The sequence below is a fragment of the Anolis sagrei genome, chromosome 8 (genome assembly GCF_037176765.1).
Source record: "Anolis sagrei isolate rAnoSag1 chromosome 8, rAnoSag1.mat, whole genome shotgun sequence".
In the NCBI taxonomy this organism is placed as follows: Eukaryota; Metazoa; Chordata; class Lepidosauria; order Squamata; family Dactyloidae; genus Anolis; species Anolis sagrei.
This window is the reverse complement of record NC_090028.1, coordinates 6633387-6653795: the sequence shown is the minus strand read 5'-3', so window position 1 is coordinate 6653795 and position 20409 is coordinate 6633387. Positions and strand designations below refer to the sequence as shown.

Below are 20409 nucleotides of genomic sequence, written 5' to 3'. Positions count from 1 at the left end.
ACAGAATGCCCATGATCAACAGAAAATACTGGAAGAGTCTCGTGGGCATTGACCTTGAGTTTGAGAGTTGTAGTTCACCTACATCCAGAGAGCACTGTGGACTCAAACAACGATGGATCAGGACCAAACTTGGCACAGGTACTCCATATGAGTTTGGGGGAAATAGACCTTGGCATTTGGGAGTTGTAGTTGCTGGGGTTCATAGTTCACTTACAATCAAAGAGCATTCTGAACCCCACCAACGATAGAAGTTATAGGGAGCGCTCGACTCCCATGTTTAAGGAGCTCCACTGGCTGCCGTTTATTTTCCGGTCCCAATTCAAGGTACAGGTCATGACCTACAAAGCCCTAAACGGTTTGGCACCTACCTATCTTCATGACCATATCTCCTTCCATGTACCAACCTGAGCCCTTCAATCTTCGGGGGAGGTCCTCCTTTCACCTCTACCAATCTCAAAAGCCCATCTTGTGGGAACAAGGGAGAGAGCCTTCTCCTCTGTGGCTCCCCGACTTTGGAACTCTTTACCTGGAGAGATCAGGAAAGCCCCTTCACTAGAAATGTTTAAAAAGAACCTTAAAACCCGGCTCTTCCGCTAGGCCTTTGGTGATTAGGTGCACACCACGACATTTTGGACGTTTTTGCTACTGGAGCTCGCACCCCCAAATGGGATGTTTAGCCTCACAACTCTATGTATTTTATGAATTGATGTTGACATTTTATATTGTAATTATGCTCTTGGTGGTATTGATTTTTGCCTTGTAAACCGCCCCGAGTCGCCGGAAGGCTGAGACGGGAGGTATACAAATATAGTAAATAAATAAATAAATAAACAAACAAATACATCACAAAGGAGTGAAGTCCATTTTGTTTAATGTTATTGTAAAAAAAAAGTCAGGTGACTATTACAACATAGGTGATTAAAACGCAATTACACTCGTCGTTCCACTATCTAAACAGTCAAGGTTCACTTTCCTATTCAGACGGTAGACAGTTCGGGGGAAGAGGGGAGGAAACGGGGAGGGAAGAGACATAAAAAAAAGAAAAGAAATCCTTGCGTCGTGTTTTCTCTTCTACATCGTAAAGCCGTTCTCACAGAGACGGCTTCTACTACACACTTCAGGAAATTCAGTTGTAAATAAAATTGAACCTGCCGGAGGAAGAGAAGAAAAATAATAATTATTCCATGAGCGTTCCAATGTCTATGTTACAAAAAGATATAAAGAGAATACTAATGGGGAAAGCATATTCCTAGTATCTGATGAAGAAGACAACAAGCCAATCAAGGCTTACACTAGACATATATTTCCTAAGTCGGATCTGGCCACGGTGGTCCACGCTCTGGTTACATCCCGAATAGATTACTGCAACGCACTCTACGTGGGGTTGCCTTTGAAGACTGTTGGGAAACGGCAACTAGTGCAACGGTCGGCAGCCAGACTGCTCACTGGAGCGTCATACAGGGAGCATACTACCCACTTGTTACGTCAACTCCACTGGCTGCCAGTCCATTTCTGAGCACAATTCAAAGTGCTGGTTTTGGCCTATAAAGCCCTATACAAGTCCGGCCCAGCTTACTTATCCGAACGTATCTCCCTCTGATCTCGGTCCAACCAACTTCGCAACTGCAGCTGGTGGAGACGAGGGACAGGGCCTTCTTGGTGGTGACCCCCACACTGTGGAATTCGCTCCCCAGCAAAATTAGATCAGCGCCCTCCCTCCTTTCTTTCAGAAGAAAACTGAAGACGTGGTTGTGGAACCAGGCTTTTGGCTAGTGGATATAATGGCACCTGAACAGTGAATTGGACCAGAAGATTATTGTTATAATGGGAAAGTTTTTATAGAATCATAGAATCAAAGAGTTGGAAGAGACCTCATGGGCCATCCAGTCCAACCCCATTCTGCCAAGAAGCAGGAATATTGCATTCAAATCACCCCTGACAGATGGCCATCCAGCCTCTGCTTAAAAGCTTCCAAAGAAGGAGCCTCCATCACACTCCGGGGCAGAGAGTTCCACTGCTGAACGGCTCTCACAATCAGGAAGTTCTTCCTAATGTTCAGATGGAATCTCCTCTCTTGTAGTTTGAAGCCATTGTTCCGCGTCCTAGTCTCCAAGGAAGCAGAAAACAAGCTTGCTCCCTCCTCCCTGTGGCTTCCTCTCACATATTTATACATGGCTATCATATCTCCTCTCAGCCTTCTCTTCTTCAGGCTAAACATGCCCAGTTCCCTAAGCTGCTCCTCATAGGGCTTGTTCTCCAGACCCTTGATCATTTTAGTTGCCCTCCTCTGGACACATTCCAGCTTGTCAATATCTCTCTTGAATTGTGGTGCCCAGAATTGGACACAATATTCCAGATGTGGTCTAACCAAAGCAGAATAGAGGGGTAGCATGACTTCCTTAGATCTAGACACTATGCTCCTATTAATGCAGGCCAAAATCCCATTGGCTTTTTTTGCCGCCACATCACATTGCTGGCTCATGTTTAACTTGTTGTCCACGAGGACTCCAAGATCTTTTTCACACGTACTGCTCTCGAGCCAGGCGTCCCCCATTCTGTATCTTTGCATTTCATTTTTTCTGCCAAAGTGGAGTATCTTGCATTTGTCAGTGTTGATTATTTATTTATTTATTTGTCATGTCAGGGCAACCAGTCAATTATATTACATTATTATTATTATTATTATTATTATGAGTGATAATTAATGTTGTTTTAATGTGTTGTATTGGTATGATTTTATTCTGCTTTTATAATTGTAAGTATTGCGGCATCGAATCGCTGCCATTGTGGGCCGCTCTGAGTCCCCCTGCAGGGGTGAGAAAATCGGGGTAAAAATGATATAAATAAATAAAATAAGTCTCAATGGTCGTATTGGATTCCTTTATGTCTTTTCAATCCTTAAGAGCAGAAATTTCCAAACTTTGTGTTGCACACTTTTTAGACAGGCATCCTTTTGTGAGACAGTAATTCAGTTTTACTGCTCTATATAAATAAATAAGATTAGGACTTAATGTTATTATGGCTCCAAAAGACACATTAGGGCTTATTTTCAGTGGATGTCTTATTTTTCTCATGTACAACAATCTGCATCCATGTACAAAAATCTAAAATTATTCAATTGCAGCCATATCTTCTTCCGGAACATCATCATAATATTATGTTAATAGCATTATTTATAATATTAATACATATAATACATATATAATTATAATTATAATACAGGGAGCATACAATTCCCATGTTACGCCAGCTCCACTGGCTGCCAGTTTGCTACCGGGCACAATTCAAAGTGCTGGCTTTGGCTTATAAAGCCCTAAACAGCCACGGCCCAAATTGCCTGTCCGAACGCATCTCTCACTATGAACCATCGCGGAGATTAAGATCCTCCAAGGAGGCCCTGCTTTCTGTCCTGCCATTGTCACAGGCACGATTGGTGGGGACGAGAGACAGGGCCTTCTCGGTGATTGCTCCCCGGCTATGGAACTCCCTTCCTGGAGAGATCAGGTCGGCCCCCCTCCCTCCTGTCCTTTAGAAGGATGGTAAAAACTTGGCTGTGGGACCAAGCTTTCGGGACAGGGCAATAAAGCAGCAATAGGAAAGATGACCAGTCCAATTAGATTTGACGTGGATGACTAGGATGGTTTTAAATGGTCTATTTTAATATTTTGATAAATATGTTTAATGTTTACGTATGTATATAAGAATTTATGTCCCGGTATTGAATGTTTGCCATATATATACTGTGCTCTGCCCTGGGTCCCCTTCGGGGTGAGAAGGGCAGGATATAAATGTTTTAAATAAATAAATAATATCAATATATTTACGTATTTATCATATGTGTGTGTGTGTGTGTGTATATATACACACATATACATACATAGGGCCCCTTGGTGGCGCAGCAGGTTAAACTGCTGAACTTGCTGACTGAAAGGTAGTTCGAATCTGGGGAGTGGGGTGAGTTCCCGCTGTTAGACCCAGCTTCTGCTGACTTAGCAGTTCGAAAACATGCAAATGTGAGTAAATCAATAGGTTCTGCTTCTGTGGCAAGGTAACGGCGCTCCACGTAGTCATGCTGGCCACATGACCTTGGAGGTGTCTATGGACAATGCCAGCTCTTCAGCTTAGAAATGGAGATGAGCATCACCCCCCAGAGTTGGACACGACTACACTTAATGTCAAGGGAAACTTTTACCTGTGTGTGTATGTGTGTGTATGTATGTATGTATCTCTGTGTGTGTGTGTGTATGTGTGTATATATATATATAAAATTTTCTAATTCAATACGTTCCATTATGTACTTTAATGGATGGGCTACCAGTAAATGTATACTTTCTAGAGAGGACACCTTTCTGGGAATTTTCTAGGTCTCTATGGGAGTTTTATGGTCAGTCACTATTAGCAGAACTCATTCATTCATTTTATTAGGACTTCTAATAATAATAATAATAATCACACAATCCTAGGCACTTGGGAAGTGTTCGACTTGTAATTTTATGATACGAAATCCAACATGTGTATCTCATTTCCTGTGACATATACTGTGTTTTTGTGTCAGTAAAATAATAATAATAATAATAATAATAATAATCTGCACGCATTATTTGCCGATACATCACACAGTCCTAGACACTTGGGGAGTGTCAGGCGTGTGATCCAATACAACAGCCAGCAGAGTGTCTGCTGTGCACTCATCTTGTTGTGTTTCAAATAATAATAATAATAATAATAATAATAATAATAATAATAATAATCTGCACGCATTATTTGGCAATACATCACACAGTCCTAGACACTTGGGAGGTGTCAGACGTGTGATCCAATACAACAGCCAGCAGAGTGTCTGCTGTGGACTCATCTTGTTGTGTTTCAAATAATAATAATAATAATAATAATAATAATAATAATAATCTGGACGCATTATTCACCGATACATCACAGTCCTAGACACTTGGGGAGTGTCAGACGTGTGATCCAATACAACAGCCAGCAGAGTGTCTGCTGTGCACTCATCTTGTTGTGTTTCAAATAATAATAATAATAATAATAATAATCTGGACGCATTATTCACCGATACATCACAGTCCTAGACACTTGGGGAGTGTCAGACGTGTGATCCAATACAACAGCCAGCAGAGTGTCTGCTGTGCACTCATCTTGTTGTGTTTCAAATAATAATAATAATAATAATAATAATAATAATCTGGACGCATTATTCACCGATACATCACAGTCCTAGACACTTGGGGAGTGTCAGACGTGTGATCCAATACAACAGCCAGCAGAGTGTCTGCTGTGCACTCATCTTGTTGTGTTTCAAATAATAATAATAATAATAATAATAATAATAATAATCTGGACGCATTATTCACCGATACATCACAGTCCTAGACACTTGGGGAGTGTCAGACGTGTGATCCAATACAACAGCCAGCAGAGTGTCTGCTGTGCACTCATCTTGTTGTGTTTCAAATAATAATAATAATAATAATAATCTGCACGCATTATTTGTCGATACATCACACAGTCCTAGACACTTGGGAAGTCTCAGACGTGTGATCCAATACAACAGCCAGCAGAGTTTCAAGGCAGGTTACAGAATAAACATTGTAAAACTAACACATATACACATATTAAAATATATTTCTATAAGAGATACACATGTATTTCTATAAATTATATATCAAAAACACACAAAAGAGAGATTAAACAAACTGGCTTTCTGATTACCCTGTGAGGATCAGTTCCACCATATTCTTACCTGCTCAAAAGCTGAGGAAGGCTGGAAATGATCGGCCCATAGCCTGGCGCATTGTCATAGAGTTCAAACAAAGGAGCTGCTACCAGCTTGTAATTTTTGGGGACTGCAAACAAAGCTGGAAAAAAAAACCCAAGAGTTGGTCTGATTCAAGAACTAAATATAACTTTGTTTTTCTTTTCTTTAGGTCTCAAAATACAGACAGCAATAATTATTTGAGATAACCAGAAAGATTTGGGGCTGCAGCAGTCAATCCCTAAAGAAGCAGTGAATTACGAGCCTCAATCCAGACAAAATATAAGCTCTTTCAAGTTCCATTGTATTCATTATAAGGGAAAACAATGTCTAATTCCCACACTGTAAACTTATGGTGCTAAGGCCTTAATATTGGCTGAATGGGGCCTTTAATAAAGTCGCCAAACAGCAGAATGCAAAATCCAAGCGCAAAACACAGACAGGCGGTCAGGAGTGGCCATACTGTCGCAACTCAGGATAGATTCACATTGCTCAAGACACCACCACACACCAAGGCTGTAGGTTTTGTAGTTTACTGAAGTAAAAGCAAAATCCAAAACATAGAAGTAAAGTTGCAAAAGTCCAATAGCCAAAACAGAACCTTAAATGTAAAGGCAACGTTTCCAATATTCAAAGGCTAATAACATGAAGTATAATCCTTTAGCATTGGTTAAACAAGAATCCATGGCAGCATGACAAAGTCCCCAAAATTCAAGATCAAATCCAAAGTCCAAAAGAGCTAGAAGCTTTCCCCAAAAGCCGAGATAATTTCAGAGAAGTTAACAGGGTGTAAGCAACATTGCACTGACAAAGGACAGACTTCAATCGGATTGTTAAATATGTTTCCCCAACATGAAAGCATTACGTTGACCTCAAAATTCCTGTTTGATGGCAAGGCGCGCACTTCGACGAACGCTTAATTGCAAATGGTCCTCCCTAATCAAATCTCCACCATCTTCAAGGCCGGATACCTCATTATCCTGGGACTGGTCACCCTGGGAACCGAGAGGCACTGAACTCCCAGATGGGGCCGACTCTTCCATCTGCAGCTGTGAAGTTTCACTATCTTCATCTAAAACAACATTCCTTTCTCTGGGAAACAGAAATGCCATCTCTTCCTCAGAATCAACACTGTCTGCCTCAATAACAGGAACAGGGACATGTTCAGAAATCTGTAACCCATCATCCTCGTCCTGAGGAAACTCAGGCTCAGAAAGCTCAGGCTCAAAGTGAGCCACAACACATACTTAGAAGAGAACTTCTCGTGGACAAGAAGTTAAGCATGAGCCAACAATGCCACGCTGCAGCTAAAAAAGCCAATGGGATTTTGGCCTGCATCAATAGGAGTCTAGTATCTAGGTTTTCCCACCACTCATGTAGGACTTGTGGTTTGCCTGTCAGAATGCATGCGATTCCCCCAGTTGTCTTCTCATGGTAAGTCAGCTTCAGAAGCTTGAAAAGAGCAATTACTTGCTATAAAGTAATTTGACCTATAAAGCTCTATACAATTCTGGCCCAGCTTACCTGTCCGAACGTATCCACCCCTACATCCCACCTCATAATCTGTGATCATCCGGGGAGGCCCTGCTCTCGCTCCTGTCAACAGCACAGATGCGTCTGGCAGGGACGAGAGACAGGGCCTTCTCGGCTGTGGCCCCCCGCCTATGGAACACTCTCCCAAATGAAGTAAGATCCGCTCCCTCCCTCCTGGCTTTTAGAAAAAAAATTAAATCATGGTTTTGGGACCAGGCCTTCGGGCAGTAGAAGTAAATGTATGCAGCGTTTTGGAAAGACAATGACTGGAATGACGATTCAATGGATGAGACTGTTTTATTGTTTTAATGATTGTTTTATTGCTCGTGGATGTACTGTTTTTAATTTGATTTATGTCTAATTGTAGTGTATAATTGTAATTGTTTGTACTGGCATTGAATTTTTGCCATTACTTATGTGTAAACCGCTTTGAGTCCCCCTCGGGGTGAGAAAAGCGGTATACAAATGCTGTAAATAAACATTTAAATGCTAGTTTTAGGCCTGACAAAAAGCTCTCCTATTTCCTTGAACTGAGAATGATCATTTGGTCAATATCAGAAGAAAGTACTTTGAATTGGAGGTTGGAAAGAGGGCAAATACGGCCTTGACCAAGGAATCTCTCCTTCAGAATCATTTAAACTTCACAGAAAATGATCACCACCTCATGAACTCCTTCAAAGGAGGGGATAAGACACATAAAGCTTTACAATGCTGTGTTTTCAAGTTGTTTCTTTGCACAAATGCATTACAGTGGAAATTTCCGTTTTCGGATATCTTTCTGAAGCTTTTAGTCCCATTGAAACATAGACTGGCATTCTAAAAAAACAAACATTCTAACAAAACACATGCAAGATGTGGCAGAATGCTTACCCTTTTCTTGAAGCTGAACCAAAAAGAGCTTCTTGTGCTCTTTTGGTTTTGTAATGTGAGCAGGAATATACGGATACTGTAAGAAAAAAATATAAGAAGCACACTTTAAATTGATGTCTGCAAATCACAAACGAGTGATGTGGATTTACAGCAGTTGACAGAATTGGGTCATTTAGTGTCTAGAGGTTCAAAAGCACATCCTTCAAATCCAGAGATTCAGAGTAACTTTCGAGTCGCATGCATCAATGTTGGTGGGGTTCAGAATACTCTTTGATTTTAGGTGAACTAAAACAGGAAATTCAGGAACCAGAATGGTCTTGGGTCACGATAAGTTGTGGATTCTAAAACTGAGAAATGCTAAGCAGGCAAAATATTAATCATGCCTTTGGCATTTCCCTGATTAGTATTGGGCAGGGAAATATCTGCATATCTATATAAATAAAAATGTAATGTTTAACTCAAAATCCACTGGGGGAATTGACACCAAATTTGGACACAAGACACCTAACTACCCAAGGAGTGACTATCACTCATAAAAACACTGGAAAACACAGCGGGAGAGGCTTAAAAAGCCAAAAAATAAAAAATACATTACAATGTATGTGCAAAACCATATATGCAAACATATATACACACAAAACACATATACACAGACTGGACCACAGCAACGCGTGACAGGGAATGGCTAGTATCTATATAAATAAAAATGTAATGTTCGTTTGTGGGATTAACATAACACAAAAATCACTGGACAAATTGACACAAAATTTGGACAGCATACACCTAACAACATCACTCCAAAAAATGACTTTGTCATTTGGGAGTTGCAGTTACTGGGATTTATAGTTCACCTACAATCAAAGAACATTCTGAACCTCACCAATGATGGAATTGAACCAAACTTGGCACACAGTTCTCCCATGACCAACAGAAAATACTGGAAGGGTTTGGTGGGCAGTGTCCTTTGGTTTTGGAGTTGTAGTTCACCTACATCCAGAGATCACTGTGGACTCAAACAATGATGGATCTGGACCAAACTCTACACGAACACTCAGTATGCCCAAATGTGAACACTGGTGGAGTTTGAGGGAAATAGAATCTTGACATTTGGGAGTTGTAGTTGCTGGGATTTATAGTTCACCTACAGTCAAAGAGCATTCTGAACCCCACCAACGATAGAATTGAGCCAAACCTCCCACACAGAACCCCCATGTGGGCCACAGCAAGGCATGGCAGGGGACGGCTAGTATTTATATAAATAAAAATGTAATGTTTGTTTGTGGGATTAACTCAAAAACCACTGGACGAACTGACACCAAATTTGGACACAAGACACCTAACAACCCAATGGATGTCCTTCACTCAAAAAAATTGATTTTGTCATTTGGGAGTTGTAGTTGCTGGGATTTCTAGTTCACCTACAGTCAAAGAACATTCTGAACCCCACCAACGATGGAATGGAACCAAACTTGGCACATAGCACTCCCATGACCAACAGAAAATACTGGAAGGGTTTGGTGGGCAGTGTCTTTTCGTTTTGGAGTTGTAGTGATCCAGAGATCACTGTGGACTCAAACAATGATGGATCTGGACCAAACTCTACAAGAATACCCAATATGCCGAAATATGAACACAGATGGAGTTTGGGGGAAACAGACCTTGACATTTGGGATTTGTAGTTACTGGGATTTATAGTTCCCCTACAGTCAAAGAGCATTCTGACCCCCCGCAACGACAGAATTGGGCAAACTTCCCACACAGAACCCCCATGACCAACAGAAAATACTTAAGGCCATCCAGTCCAACTCCCTTCAGCAGGGCAATAAAACGTAACCAAAGCCCTCCTGACAAAGAGCCATCCAGCCATAGATATAAATAGATATATGATTCACACACACACAGATATAGTATCATAGACTTGAAGGGGACTCCTAAAGAAGGACAATTATGCTTTGCATGTACTAGGCCAGTCCAACTCCCTTCACCAGGGCAAGAAAACTTAATCAAAGCCCTCCTGACAGAGAGCCATCCAGCCATAGATATATATGATTCACACACAGATATGGTATCATAGACTTGAAGGGGACTCCTAAAGAAGGACAATGATATGTTCCAGAGTAGGCAAACCAGACAATCTCCACATCAACACTGACATAGAAATAGCAAGAAACAGTGTTTACCCACAAGCCGAAAGACATTACATAGATTAGAAACCAACACTTTCTCATTATTTTCCAGATCACCACTGGGCCACAACAAAGCGTGGCAGGGGATGGCTAGTTCAACAATAAATTAAGGAGCAAGGGGAATGCAGCCTTCGAGCCTCACCTGCGGGGGCTCAAAATTCGGTCGCCACCAGTTGCCAATGCAGTCATCAATGACCCAGTCTTGCTGCACTCCGTCTTGACGACCCAAGATCTGTGAAAATATAGACACAAGAGAACTCCTGATACTTTCCTTCCAATAAGAAAGAGCTGAGATATCATATGGCCTGTATACTAAGTTTAAGCTCCTTAATATTCAAAATCAAAAGCATCTCTCTTCCTTTGCTCAGCCATCCTTATGGTTCAGCTCTCACATCCATAGGTTACTACAGGGAATACCATTGCTTTAACTTAATCTTTGTTGCCAGTGTGATGTCTCTATTCTTTACTATTTTATCGAGATTGGACATTGCTCTCCTCCCAAGAAGGAAGCGTCTTCTGATTTCCTGGCCACAGTCTGCGTCTGCAGTCATCTTTGCACCTAGAAATACAAAGTCTGTCACGGCCTCCACGTTTTCTCCCTCTATTTCCCAGTTGTCAATCATTCTTGTTGCCATAATCTTGGTTTTTTGGATGTTTAGCTGCAACCCGGCTTTTGCGCTTTCTTCTTTCACCTTGATTAGAAGGCTCCTCAGCTCCTCCTCTCTTTCGGGCATCAAAGTGGTATCATCTGCATATCTAAGGTTGTTAATGTTTCTTCCAGCAATTTTAACTCCAGCCTCACATTCATCAAGCTTGCACGTTGCATGATGTGTTCTGCATACAAGTTGAATAGGTTGGGGGAGAGTAGACAACCCTGCCATACACCTTTCCCAATCTTGAGCCAGTCTGTTGTTCCGTGGTCAGTTCTGAACCAGTTTCCGAATCTTGAATCAGTCTGTTTCTTGGTCAGTTTTTACTGTTGTTACTTGGTCCTTATACAGATTCCTCAGGAGACAGGCAAGGTGACTTGGTATCCTCATATCATCAATAATTTCCCACAATTTATTATGATCCACACAGTCAAAGGCTTTAGAATAGTCAATAAAACAGAAATAGATGCTTTTCTGAAACTCCCAGCCTCATCTGTATTAAAACATTGTGGCAAGTATGTCCAAACTATCAAATGAACTATATAGCTTTGTAGAGAACAGAAGAGCTTAAACCTCAAATGTATATTAATAGGACTTTAACTGGATATTCCAGGATGAGGGGGTGTAAACATATTTTTGCATATATAGATCAATTGTTAAGAAGTTTAACTCAACACTATTCATCTTTGGTCATATGAACGTAACCGTAAAAGATTTACTGTAATCTGCCCAAATAAATAAAATAAACTCCAAATAAATATGTTATCTACCTCTGTCATTAAACGTTTGAGACCTTCTACTTCATCTTCTCCTGGATTAAGTTCCCCACCAGGCCTGTTGACGATACAAGGACACATTTTAGGCACCACGAAGCAATGTTTCAGAGACGAATTCTACTCAGGAAATGCTAGAATTAATCCAAAGATTTTAAGATAATGCAACCAGAGCTCACAGAATTTCACAGGGCCAAAATGTTATATACATTAATATACAAGGATGCGTAACTGTATATAATCAATTAATCACCAAGCAAAGACATTCCATTAAAAAAAATCCCAAATATTACTGATCCCAAGCATTTTGTGTAAAAGGCATTCCGCCTATATATACATACTGTATATACTCGAGTACAAGCCAAGTTTTTCAGCCCCTTTTTTAGGCTGAAAAAGCTGCCCTCGGCTTATACTCGAGTCAAAGTTATTTATTATTTTACTCTGTTATGACTATTATTTTTATTACATTTATTATTTTCCTCTATTATTGGTATTATTACATTTGTATTATTTTACTCTATTATTATTTTATTACATTTATTTTACTCTATCTATTATTATTATAATAATTTTACTTTAGTATTATTGATATTACATTTATTATTTTACTCTATTATTGGCATTATTACATTTGCATTATTTTACTCTACTATTTATTTATTTATTTATTTGCATCACTTATATCCCACCCATATCAGCCCGCAGACGACTCAGGGCGGTCTACATATCGGCACAATTCGATGCCATCAATACAATACAATACAATACAAAAGCAAAAACATTTAAGTGCATTTAGACAATAACAATTTAAAAAAAGCTATATCCTCTCATTCCAATCCTCATCCGTTTCATCGTCTTGGCCGTTCCTGGGTCATTCTCCATCTCAAGATTGACTCTTCCAGGGTTCTGAATGCCTGCTCGAAGAGCCAGGTTTTCACTCTCTTACAAAAGGTCAGGAGGGAGGGGGCTGATCTGATATCCCTAGGCAGGGAGTTCCACAGCCGAGGGGCCACCACAGAAAAGGCCCTGTCTCTCGTCCCCACCAAGCGTGCTTGCGAAGCAGACGGGATCGAGAGTAGGGCCTCCTCAGATGATCTTAACTTCCTGGAGGGTTTGTAGGAAGAGACACATTCGGATAGGTAGGCTGGGCCAGAACCGTTTATGGCTTTATAGGCTAAAGCCAGCACTTTGAATTGGGCCCGGTAGCAAACTGGCAGCCATTATTTTATTACATTTATTTTACTCTATTTATTATTATTAGTATATTTATTATTTTACTTTAGTATTACTGTTATTACATTTATTATTTTACTCTATTATTGGTATTATTACATTTGTATTATTTTACTCTATTACTATTTTATTACATTTATTTTAATTTATTATTATTACATTTATTATTTTACTTTAGTATTATTGATATTACATTTATTATTTTACTCTATTATTGGCATTATTACATTTGCATTATTTTACTCTATTATTATTTTATTACATTTATTTTACTCTATCTATTATTATTATTACATTTATTATTTTACTTTATTGTTGTTATTACATTAGGTTCTTGTGGGTTTTTTCGGGCTATATGGCCATGTTCTAGAGGCATTTTCTCCTGACGTTTCGCCTGCATCTATGGCAAGCATCCTCAGAGATAGTGAGGTCTTACCATAGATGCAGGCGAAATGTCAGGAGAAAATGCCTCTAGAACATGGCCATATAGCCCAAAAAAACCCACAAGAACCTAGTGATTCCAGCCATGAAAGCCTTCGACAATGTTATTACATTTATTATTTTACTTTCTTTATTATTATTTTTGGAAGGATACGTAAGCACATTTGACACTGAAAAAGGTTAGAATAATGGTTTAATCAAAGTTGGTCAGTCTTATTTTAAATTACAGTTTTATGTAAACATTGAAAAACATTTAATCTACTGTTTCCTCAATTAATGTAATTTTATTGGTATCTATATTTATTTTGTATTACCTGTAGCTGCTGCATTTCCCACCCTCGACTTATATTCGAGTCAATAAGTTTTCCCATTTTTGGTGGTAAAATTAGGTGCCTCGGTTTATATTCGGGTCAGCTTATACTCGAGTATATACGGTATATACACATATACATGATTTAAACACATTTAAACCATCTATAGCTTTAAAGCCAGATGCACATTAATTCACATTAATTGCACAGATGTTTTCATCAGGGAAGATCTAAACACACTTCTCCCCAAGACAGAGTCCTATTCCTTATGAGGCTCACTTACAGTTTGAAGAAAGTGGTGCCCAGCTGCAAGAGGAGGACGTGAGGCAGCCTGTGTTCGTGGACGATCAAAACCCCTTCGACCGTCCGCCTCATCCCGATCTTGTCAAACTCCTCCCTCATCCGCATGAAGCGTGCGGCCACAGAGCTGTCCTTCTCATAGAGGGGTTCCTTGGTCCCAAAGGTATAATTCGTGAGGGGGTACCTGAAAGGATTGAGATTAAACACAGGACTTCAAGTAAACTGGTAAGCTGCTAAGAACAACACTCAAAAAGCAGGGGAATTCCAGGCAATAATCAATGAGGGTCAGCAAACACCTCCAAACAAAGGATTCCCCCAAGAAGCAATCAGCCAGGCTTTGAAGTTGCAAGGCCATTAAATGCGAATCAATTGCAACATTTACACTTGCCTCAAGCAGGCAAGAGTTCTTTCTTCCACCCTGGACATTCCACAGATATATATACACTCCACTTGCCAACAGACCCCTCAACATCTGAGAAAGCCTGCCATAGATGTACGTGAAACGTCAGGGGAGAATGCTACTGGAACATGATGTTGGGGTTCAGCCTCCGTGTGAAGCTGACCCTCAGCCTCCGTGTGAACCTGAACCTGATTCTATTATTGTATTTCCTGATGCATCTGACCAGGCTACTGAACATGTATTTTTCCCGGATGGTTTGGAAACTGTTGATTCTGAGGGCAGTGCTCAGAAAATGAAACTAAACATCCTGATGAGGATGTTTCAGAATCAAGCGGAGAGAACTCTCCAGAGGAGTTGACACCTGCCTTTTTTTAATGAGGATAGAAGAAGGCAGATTTGGGAAAACAGAAGTGAATCAGAGTCTGCGAAGGTCAAGCAGATTAAAGCAGAAGGAGGCTTCCAAGTCTGGAGGCGTGTCCCGAAACAGTTTCTTTGGTTTAAAGTGTCTCCCCCCGGGCTGTCTTGTCAGATCACACATCGTTTAGACTGAGACATTACCTTGGCTGAGTTCCCGTTTCCCATGGCCTGCATTCCCAGAGGCTTCTAGTTCCAAGTACGGTTAGTGAGATACTAACAGGTTCCAGGTTTTCTATAGTGTTGCTTTTGGAATTTTGATCTATTTCAGAGATTTTCCTGACTGCTGAATTTTACTGTGGCTTTTTGACTTTGCATTTTCCTCTATTTTGTAACCATTTTTTCATCAATAAAAAAGGATTGTTTTTCCCACAGTCAAGTGTGGCGGATTTAATCTTATGATATTGTTTCCTGATCTGGGTTGCAACACATGGCCATAGAGCCTGGAAAACTCACAGCAACCCATGTTCACAACTATTTGCCAACACGTGCCGAACAGTAATTTGCGTGATATGCTTGACGCCTGCTTTTCTGTGTATGAACCCACACAAACATCTGGAGAGGCCCTGCTCGCGCCCCCGCCTCCCTCGCAGGCGCAATTGGTGGGGACGAGGGAGAGGGCTTTCTCGGTGGTGGCCCCCCAACTCTGGAACTCACTTCCAAAGGATATCAGGCATGCCCCAACATTGGCAGTCTTTAGTAGGAACCTGAAAACGTGGCTGTTCCAGTGTGCCTTCCCGGAATAAAGAAAAAATTCCCAGCAATATGTCAGCAGAATGTATTTTAAATATATATGTATAAGCGTATATATGTATGTGGGTATATGTGTACTTTAGATATATATGTATATGTATGTATATACAGGTGCATGTATGTCTCCATATATCTCTATGCCTCTATGTGTGTGTGTGTGTATATATATGTATGTGGGTATATGTGTGTTTTAGATATATATGTATATGTATGTATAGGTGCATGTATGTCTCCATATATCTCAATGCCTCTATATGTGTGTATGTGTATATATGTGGGTATATGTGTGCTTTAGATATATACGTATACGTATGTATATACAGGTGCATGTATGTCTCCATATATCTCTATGTCTCTATATATGGATATGCGTATATATGTATGTGGGTATATGTCTGTTTTGGATATATATGTATATGTCTCTACAGGCGCATGTATGTCTCCATATATCTCTATTTGTGTATATGTGTATATATGTATGTGATATATGTGTGTTTTAGATATATATGTATATACAGCTGCATGTATGTCTCCATATATCTCTATGTCTCTTTCTCTCTCTCTATATATATATGAGTATATATGTATGAGGGTATATGTGTGTTTTTGGATATATATGCAAATGTATACAGGTGCATATATGTCTATATGTGTGTGTATAGACACATGTATATGCATATGTGTATGCAGATATATATGTATGTATAAGTAAAGGTAAAGGTAATCCCCTGACATTAAGTCCAGTCATGTCTGACTCTGGGGTGTGGTGCTCCTCTCCATTTCTAAGCTGAAGAGCCAGCGTTGTCCATAGACACCTGAAAGGTCATGTGGCCAGCATGACCGCATGGAGCGCCGTTACCTTCCCGCTGGAGCGGTACCTATTGATCTACTCACATTTGCATGTTTTCAAACTGCTAGGTTGGCAGAATCTAGGGCTGATAGCGGAAGCTCACGCCGCTCCCTGGAATTGAACCTGCGACCTTTTTGGTCAACAAGCTCAGCACCTCAGTGCTTTAACCCACTGCGCCACCGGGGGCTCCTTTGATTGTAGGCGAACTATAATTCCCAGCACATGGAATGTGTGTGTGTGTGTGTGTGTGTATATATATATGTCTCTATATATGTAGGTATATTTGTGGGTGGGGATTTTAATATATGCATATATGTATAATTGTATATTTATTTATTTACGACATTTCTATGCCGCCCATGAGGTCTCTTCCAACTCAGGTGCATGCATGTCTCCATAAATCTCTATGTCTCTATATGTGTGTATGCGCATATATGTATGTGGGCATATTTGTGTTTTTGTATATATATGCAAAAGTACACATATGTCTATATGTGTGTGTGTGTATATATGTGCATATTCATATGTATATGTGTATGCAGATATATATGTTTGTATATGTTTTGTATATGCGTATACAGATTCATGCATATGTATATATGTCTCTATATATGTATATATATTTGTGGGTGAGGATTTTAATATATGCATATATGTATGATTGTATATTTATTTATTTACGACATTTCTATGCCGCCCTTCTCTCCCCGAAGAGGACTCAGAGCAGCTTACAAGATATATATACATACAATATATTATATTATCAGCATAGTACAATATTAGCATTAAATATTAAAGATGGAGGGGTAGCAACCCTTCTCACCCCGAAGGGGACTCATATAAATAGACAGCTAGGCATATACAAGCCCTATGAGAACAAGCCCTATGAGGAGCGGCTTAAAGAGCTGGGCATGTTTAGCCTGAAGAAGAGAAGGCTGAGAAGAGACATGATAGCCATGTATAAATATGTGAGAGGAAGCCACAGGGAGGAGGGAGCAAGCTTGTTTTCTGCTTCCCTGGAGACTAGGACGCAATGGAGCAATGGCTTCAAACTACAAGAGAGGAGATTCTATCTGAACATGAGGAGGAACTTCCTGACTGTGAGAGCCATTCAGCAGTGGAACTCTCTGCCCCGGAGTGTGGTGGAGGCTCCTTTTTTGGAAGCTTTTAAGCAGAGGCTGGATGGCCATCTGTCAGGGGTTTTTATTTGTCGTGTCAGAGCAACCAGTCCATTATATATTACATTTCTAACAGAACAAAGCAAACAGACAGAAAAATACACATCTTGTGAGTTTGGTAGTTGGTTAAATGTCCTTTGACCAGTATCTGGCCACTTGGAGTGCTTCCAGTGTTGCTGCAAGAAGGTCCTCCATTGTGCATGTGGCAGGGCTCAGGTTGCATTGCAGCAGGTGGTCAGTGGTTTGCTTTTCTCCACACTCGCATGCCAAGGATTCCACTTTGTAGCCCCATTTCTGAAGGTTGGCTCTGCATCTCGTGGTGCCAGAGCGCAGTCTGTTCAGTGCCTTCCAAGTTGCCCAGTCTTCTGTGTGCCCAGGGGGGAGTCTTTCATTGGGTATCAGCCATTGGTTGAGGTGCTGGGTTTGGGCCTGCCACTTTTGGGCTCTCGCTTGCTGAGGTGTTCCAGCGAGTGTCTCTGTAGATCTTAGAAAACTATGTCTAGATTTAAGTCATTGGCGTGCTGGCTGATAACCAAACAGGGGATGAGCTGGAGATGTCTCCGCCTTGGTCCTTTCACTATTGGCTGCTACTTCCCGGCAGACGTCAGGTGGTGCAATACCGGCTAAGCAGTGTAATTTCTCCAGTGGTGTAGGGCACAGACACCCCGTGATAATGCGGCATGTCTCATTAAGAGCCACATCTACTGTTTTAGCGTGGTGAGATGTGTTCCACACTGGGCATCATAGCGCAAGGGCAGATGTCTTCACTGTGTCTGGTTGTGATCCCCAGGTTGTGCCAGTCAGCTTTCGTATGATGTTGTTTCTAGTGCCCACTTTTTGCTTGATGTTCAGGCAGAGGGGAAACAAACAGGCACATGAAATCACTCTAAACAAAAGATTCCCCCCAGGCGCTTCTAGGCCATTGAATGCTAATCAAGGTGGTCAGTTGAAACATTCACACCTCGCTCCAGCAGACAAGAGTCCTTTGTCCCACCCTGGTCATTCCACAGATATATAAACCCATTTTCCTATTTCCAACAGACCTCACTACCTCTGAGGATGCTTGCCATAGATGGGGGCGAAACGTCAGGAGAAAATGCCTCTAGAACATGGCCATATAGCCCGAAAAAACCTACAACAACCTTATGTAGATATATTTGTGAGTGTGGGTTAATATGTGCATTTGTGTATGTGTGTATAGATAGACATATATCAACGTGTGTGTGTGCATATACATATATGTGTGTGTGTGTGTGTTTCCAGCAGTAGCATTATGCAATGAGCTGTCCCAGCCTAGGCCCTCTTCCCCACCCACCCCGTCGGATTGAAGGCCCGACTCACAGGTTGATGGTCCTCTCGAGGGTGAGGGGCTTGCTCTGCTGGATGTACTTGTTCCCGAACTGGTTCACCCCTCGGGGCCAGCCGGTCTGGGAGCGGTTGGGCGGCACGACGGACATAATGGAGGCCCACGCGGCGGAGGCTCAGGAAGACACCGGCATCCCCCACCAAGCCTTAGCCACCCCGCCAAAGGCCGCGCCGGAAGACTAGGCCGCACTTCCGGCGAAGAGGCCATTCCCGCTTTCCTTTACACTCGCGCGCGCCACGCAGCCAATCAGAGCGCGTGCGGCGGGCTGAGCTCTCTTCCTATTGGCTGTCAGGAATCAATACTACGGACTCCTTTGAGTCGATAAGCACCAACCTTTACCCTCTCATGGACGCGCAGCCAATCGGAACGCGCGAGGCGGGCTGAGCTCTACTCCTATTGGCTGTCAAGGATTGATACAGTCTCCCGCGGCACAGCCAATGAAAACGCGCAAGGCGGGCTGTACTCCATTCCTATTGGCCGTCAGGAATCGATACTTAGTTCCCATTGGTTGCTATAGCGCCGGCATCTCTCCTTTTAGCAACCTTTCATTCCTATTGCCTGTTACCGCGGCGCAGCCAATGAAAACACGTGAGGCGGGCTGTACGCTACTCCTATTGGCAGTCAAGAATCGGTACTGCCTCCCGCGGCACAGCCAATGAAAACGCGCGAGGCGGGCTGTACTCTATTCCTATTGGCTGTCAGGAATCAGTACTTAATTCTCATTGGTTGCTATAGCGCCGCCATCTCTCCTTTTGGCAACTTTTCATTCCTATTGCCTGTTACCGCGGCGGAGCCAATGAAAACGCATGAGGCGGGCTGTAATCTATTCCTATTGGCTGTCAGGAATCGGTACTTAATTCCCATTGGTTGCTATAGCGCCGGTATCTCTCCTTTTGGCAACCTCTCATTCCTATTGCCTGTTACCGCGGCGCAGCCAATGAAAACGCGCGAGGCGGGCTGTACTCCATTCCTATAGGCTGTCTGGAATCGGTACTTAATTCCCATTGGTTGCTATACCGCCGGCATCTCTCCTTTTGGCAACCTCTCATTCCTATTGCCTGTTACCGCGGCGAAGCCAATGAAAATGCGAGAGGCGGGCTGTACTCCATTCCTATTGGCTGTCTGGAATCGGTACTTAATTCCCATTGGTTGCTATAGCTCCGGCATCTCTCCTTCAATCCTATTACCTGTTAGGGTTAGCCCATTCATTATCTATTATAATATAAACGTAATTTTAGGAATATATATTTATATATATATATATTAAGACTTCCAATTGATTTTACCATATTTTAAAACTATATAGTATACCCTCACTGGATTAGAATAGCAGTCCAATTTGAATCTCTTTTAATCCACCTCCCCCGGGCTCATTTGGTAT

General features: G+C 41.5%; 1 protein-coding gene across 1 annotated transcript; it reads right to left on the bottom strand.

The window, feature by feature from the left end:
* Positions 1–854: 854 nt before the first annotated feature.
* Positions 855–19225, bottom strand: NUDT21 (nudix hydrolase 21). The gene is made up of 7 exons (XM_067471003.1): positions 19004–19225; positions 14051–14251; positions 11780–11843; positions 10502–10591; positions 8174–8249; positions 5759–5873; positions 855–1148 (listed from the first exon to the last, which is right to left on the bottom strand). Exons 1-7 carry the CDS (start codon positions 19117–19119, stop codon positions 1127–1129), a joined length of 684 nt encoding a protein of 227 aa, XP_067327104.1. The 5' UTR covers positions 19120–19225; the 3' UTR covers positions 855–1126.
* Positions 19226–20409: the final 1184 nt, after the last annotated feature.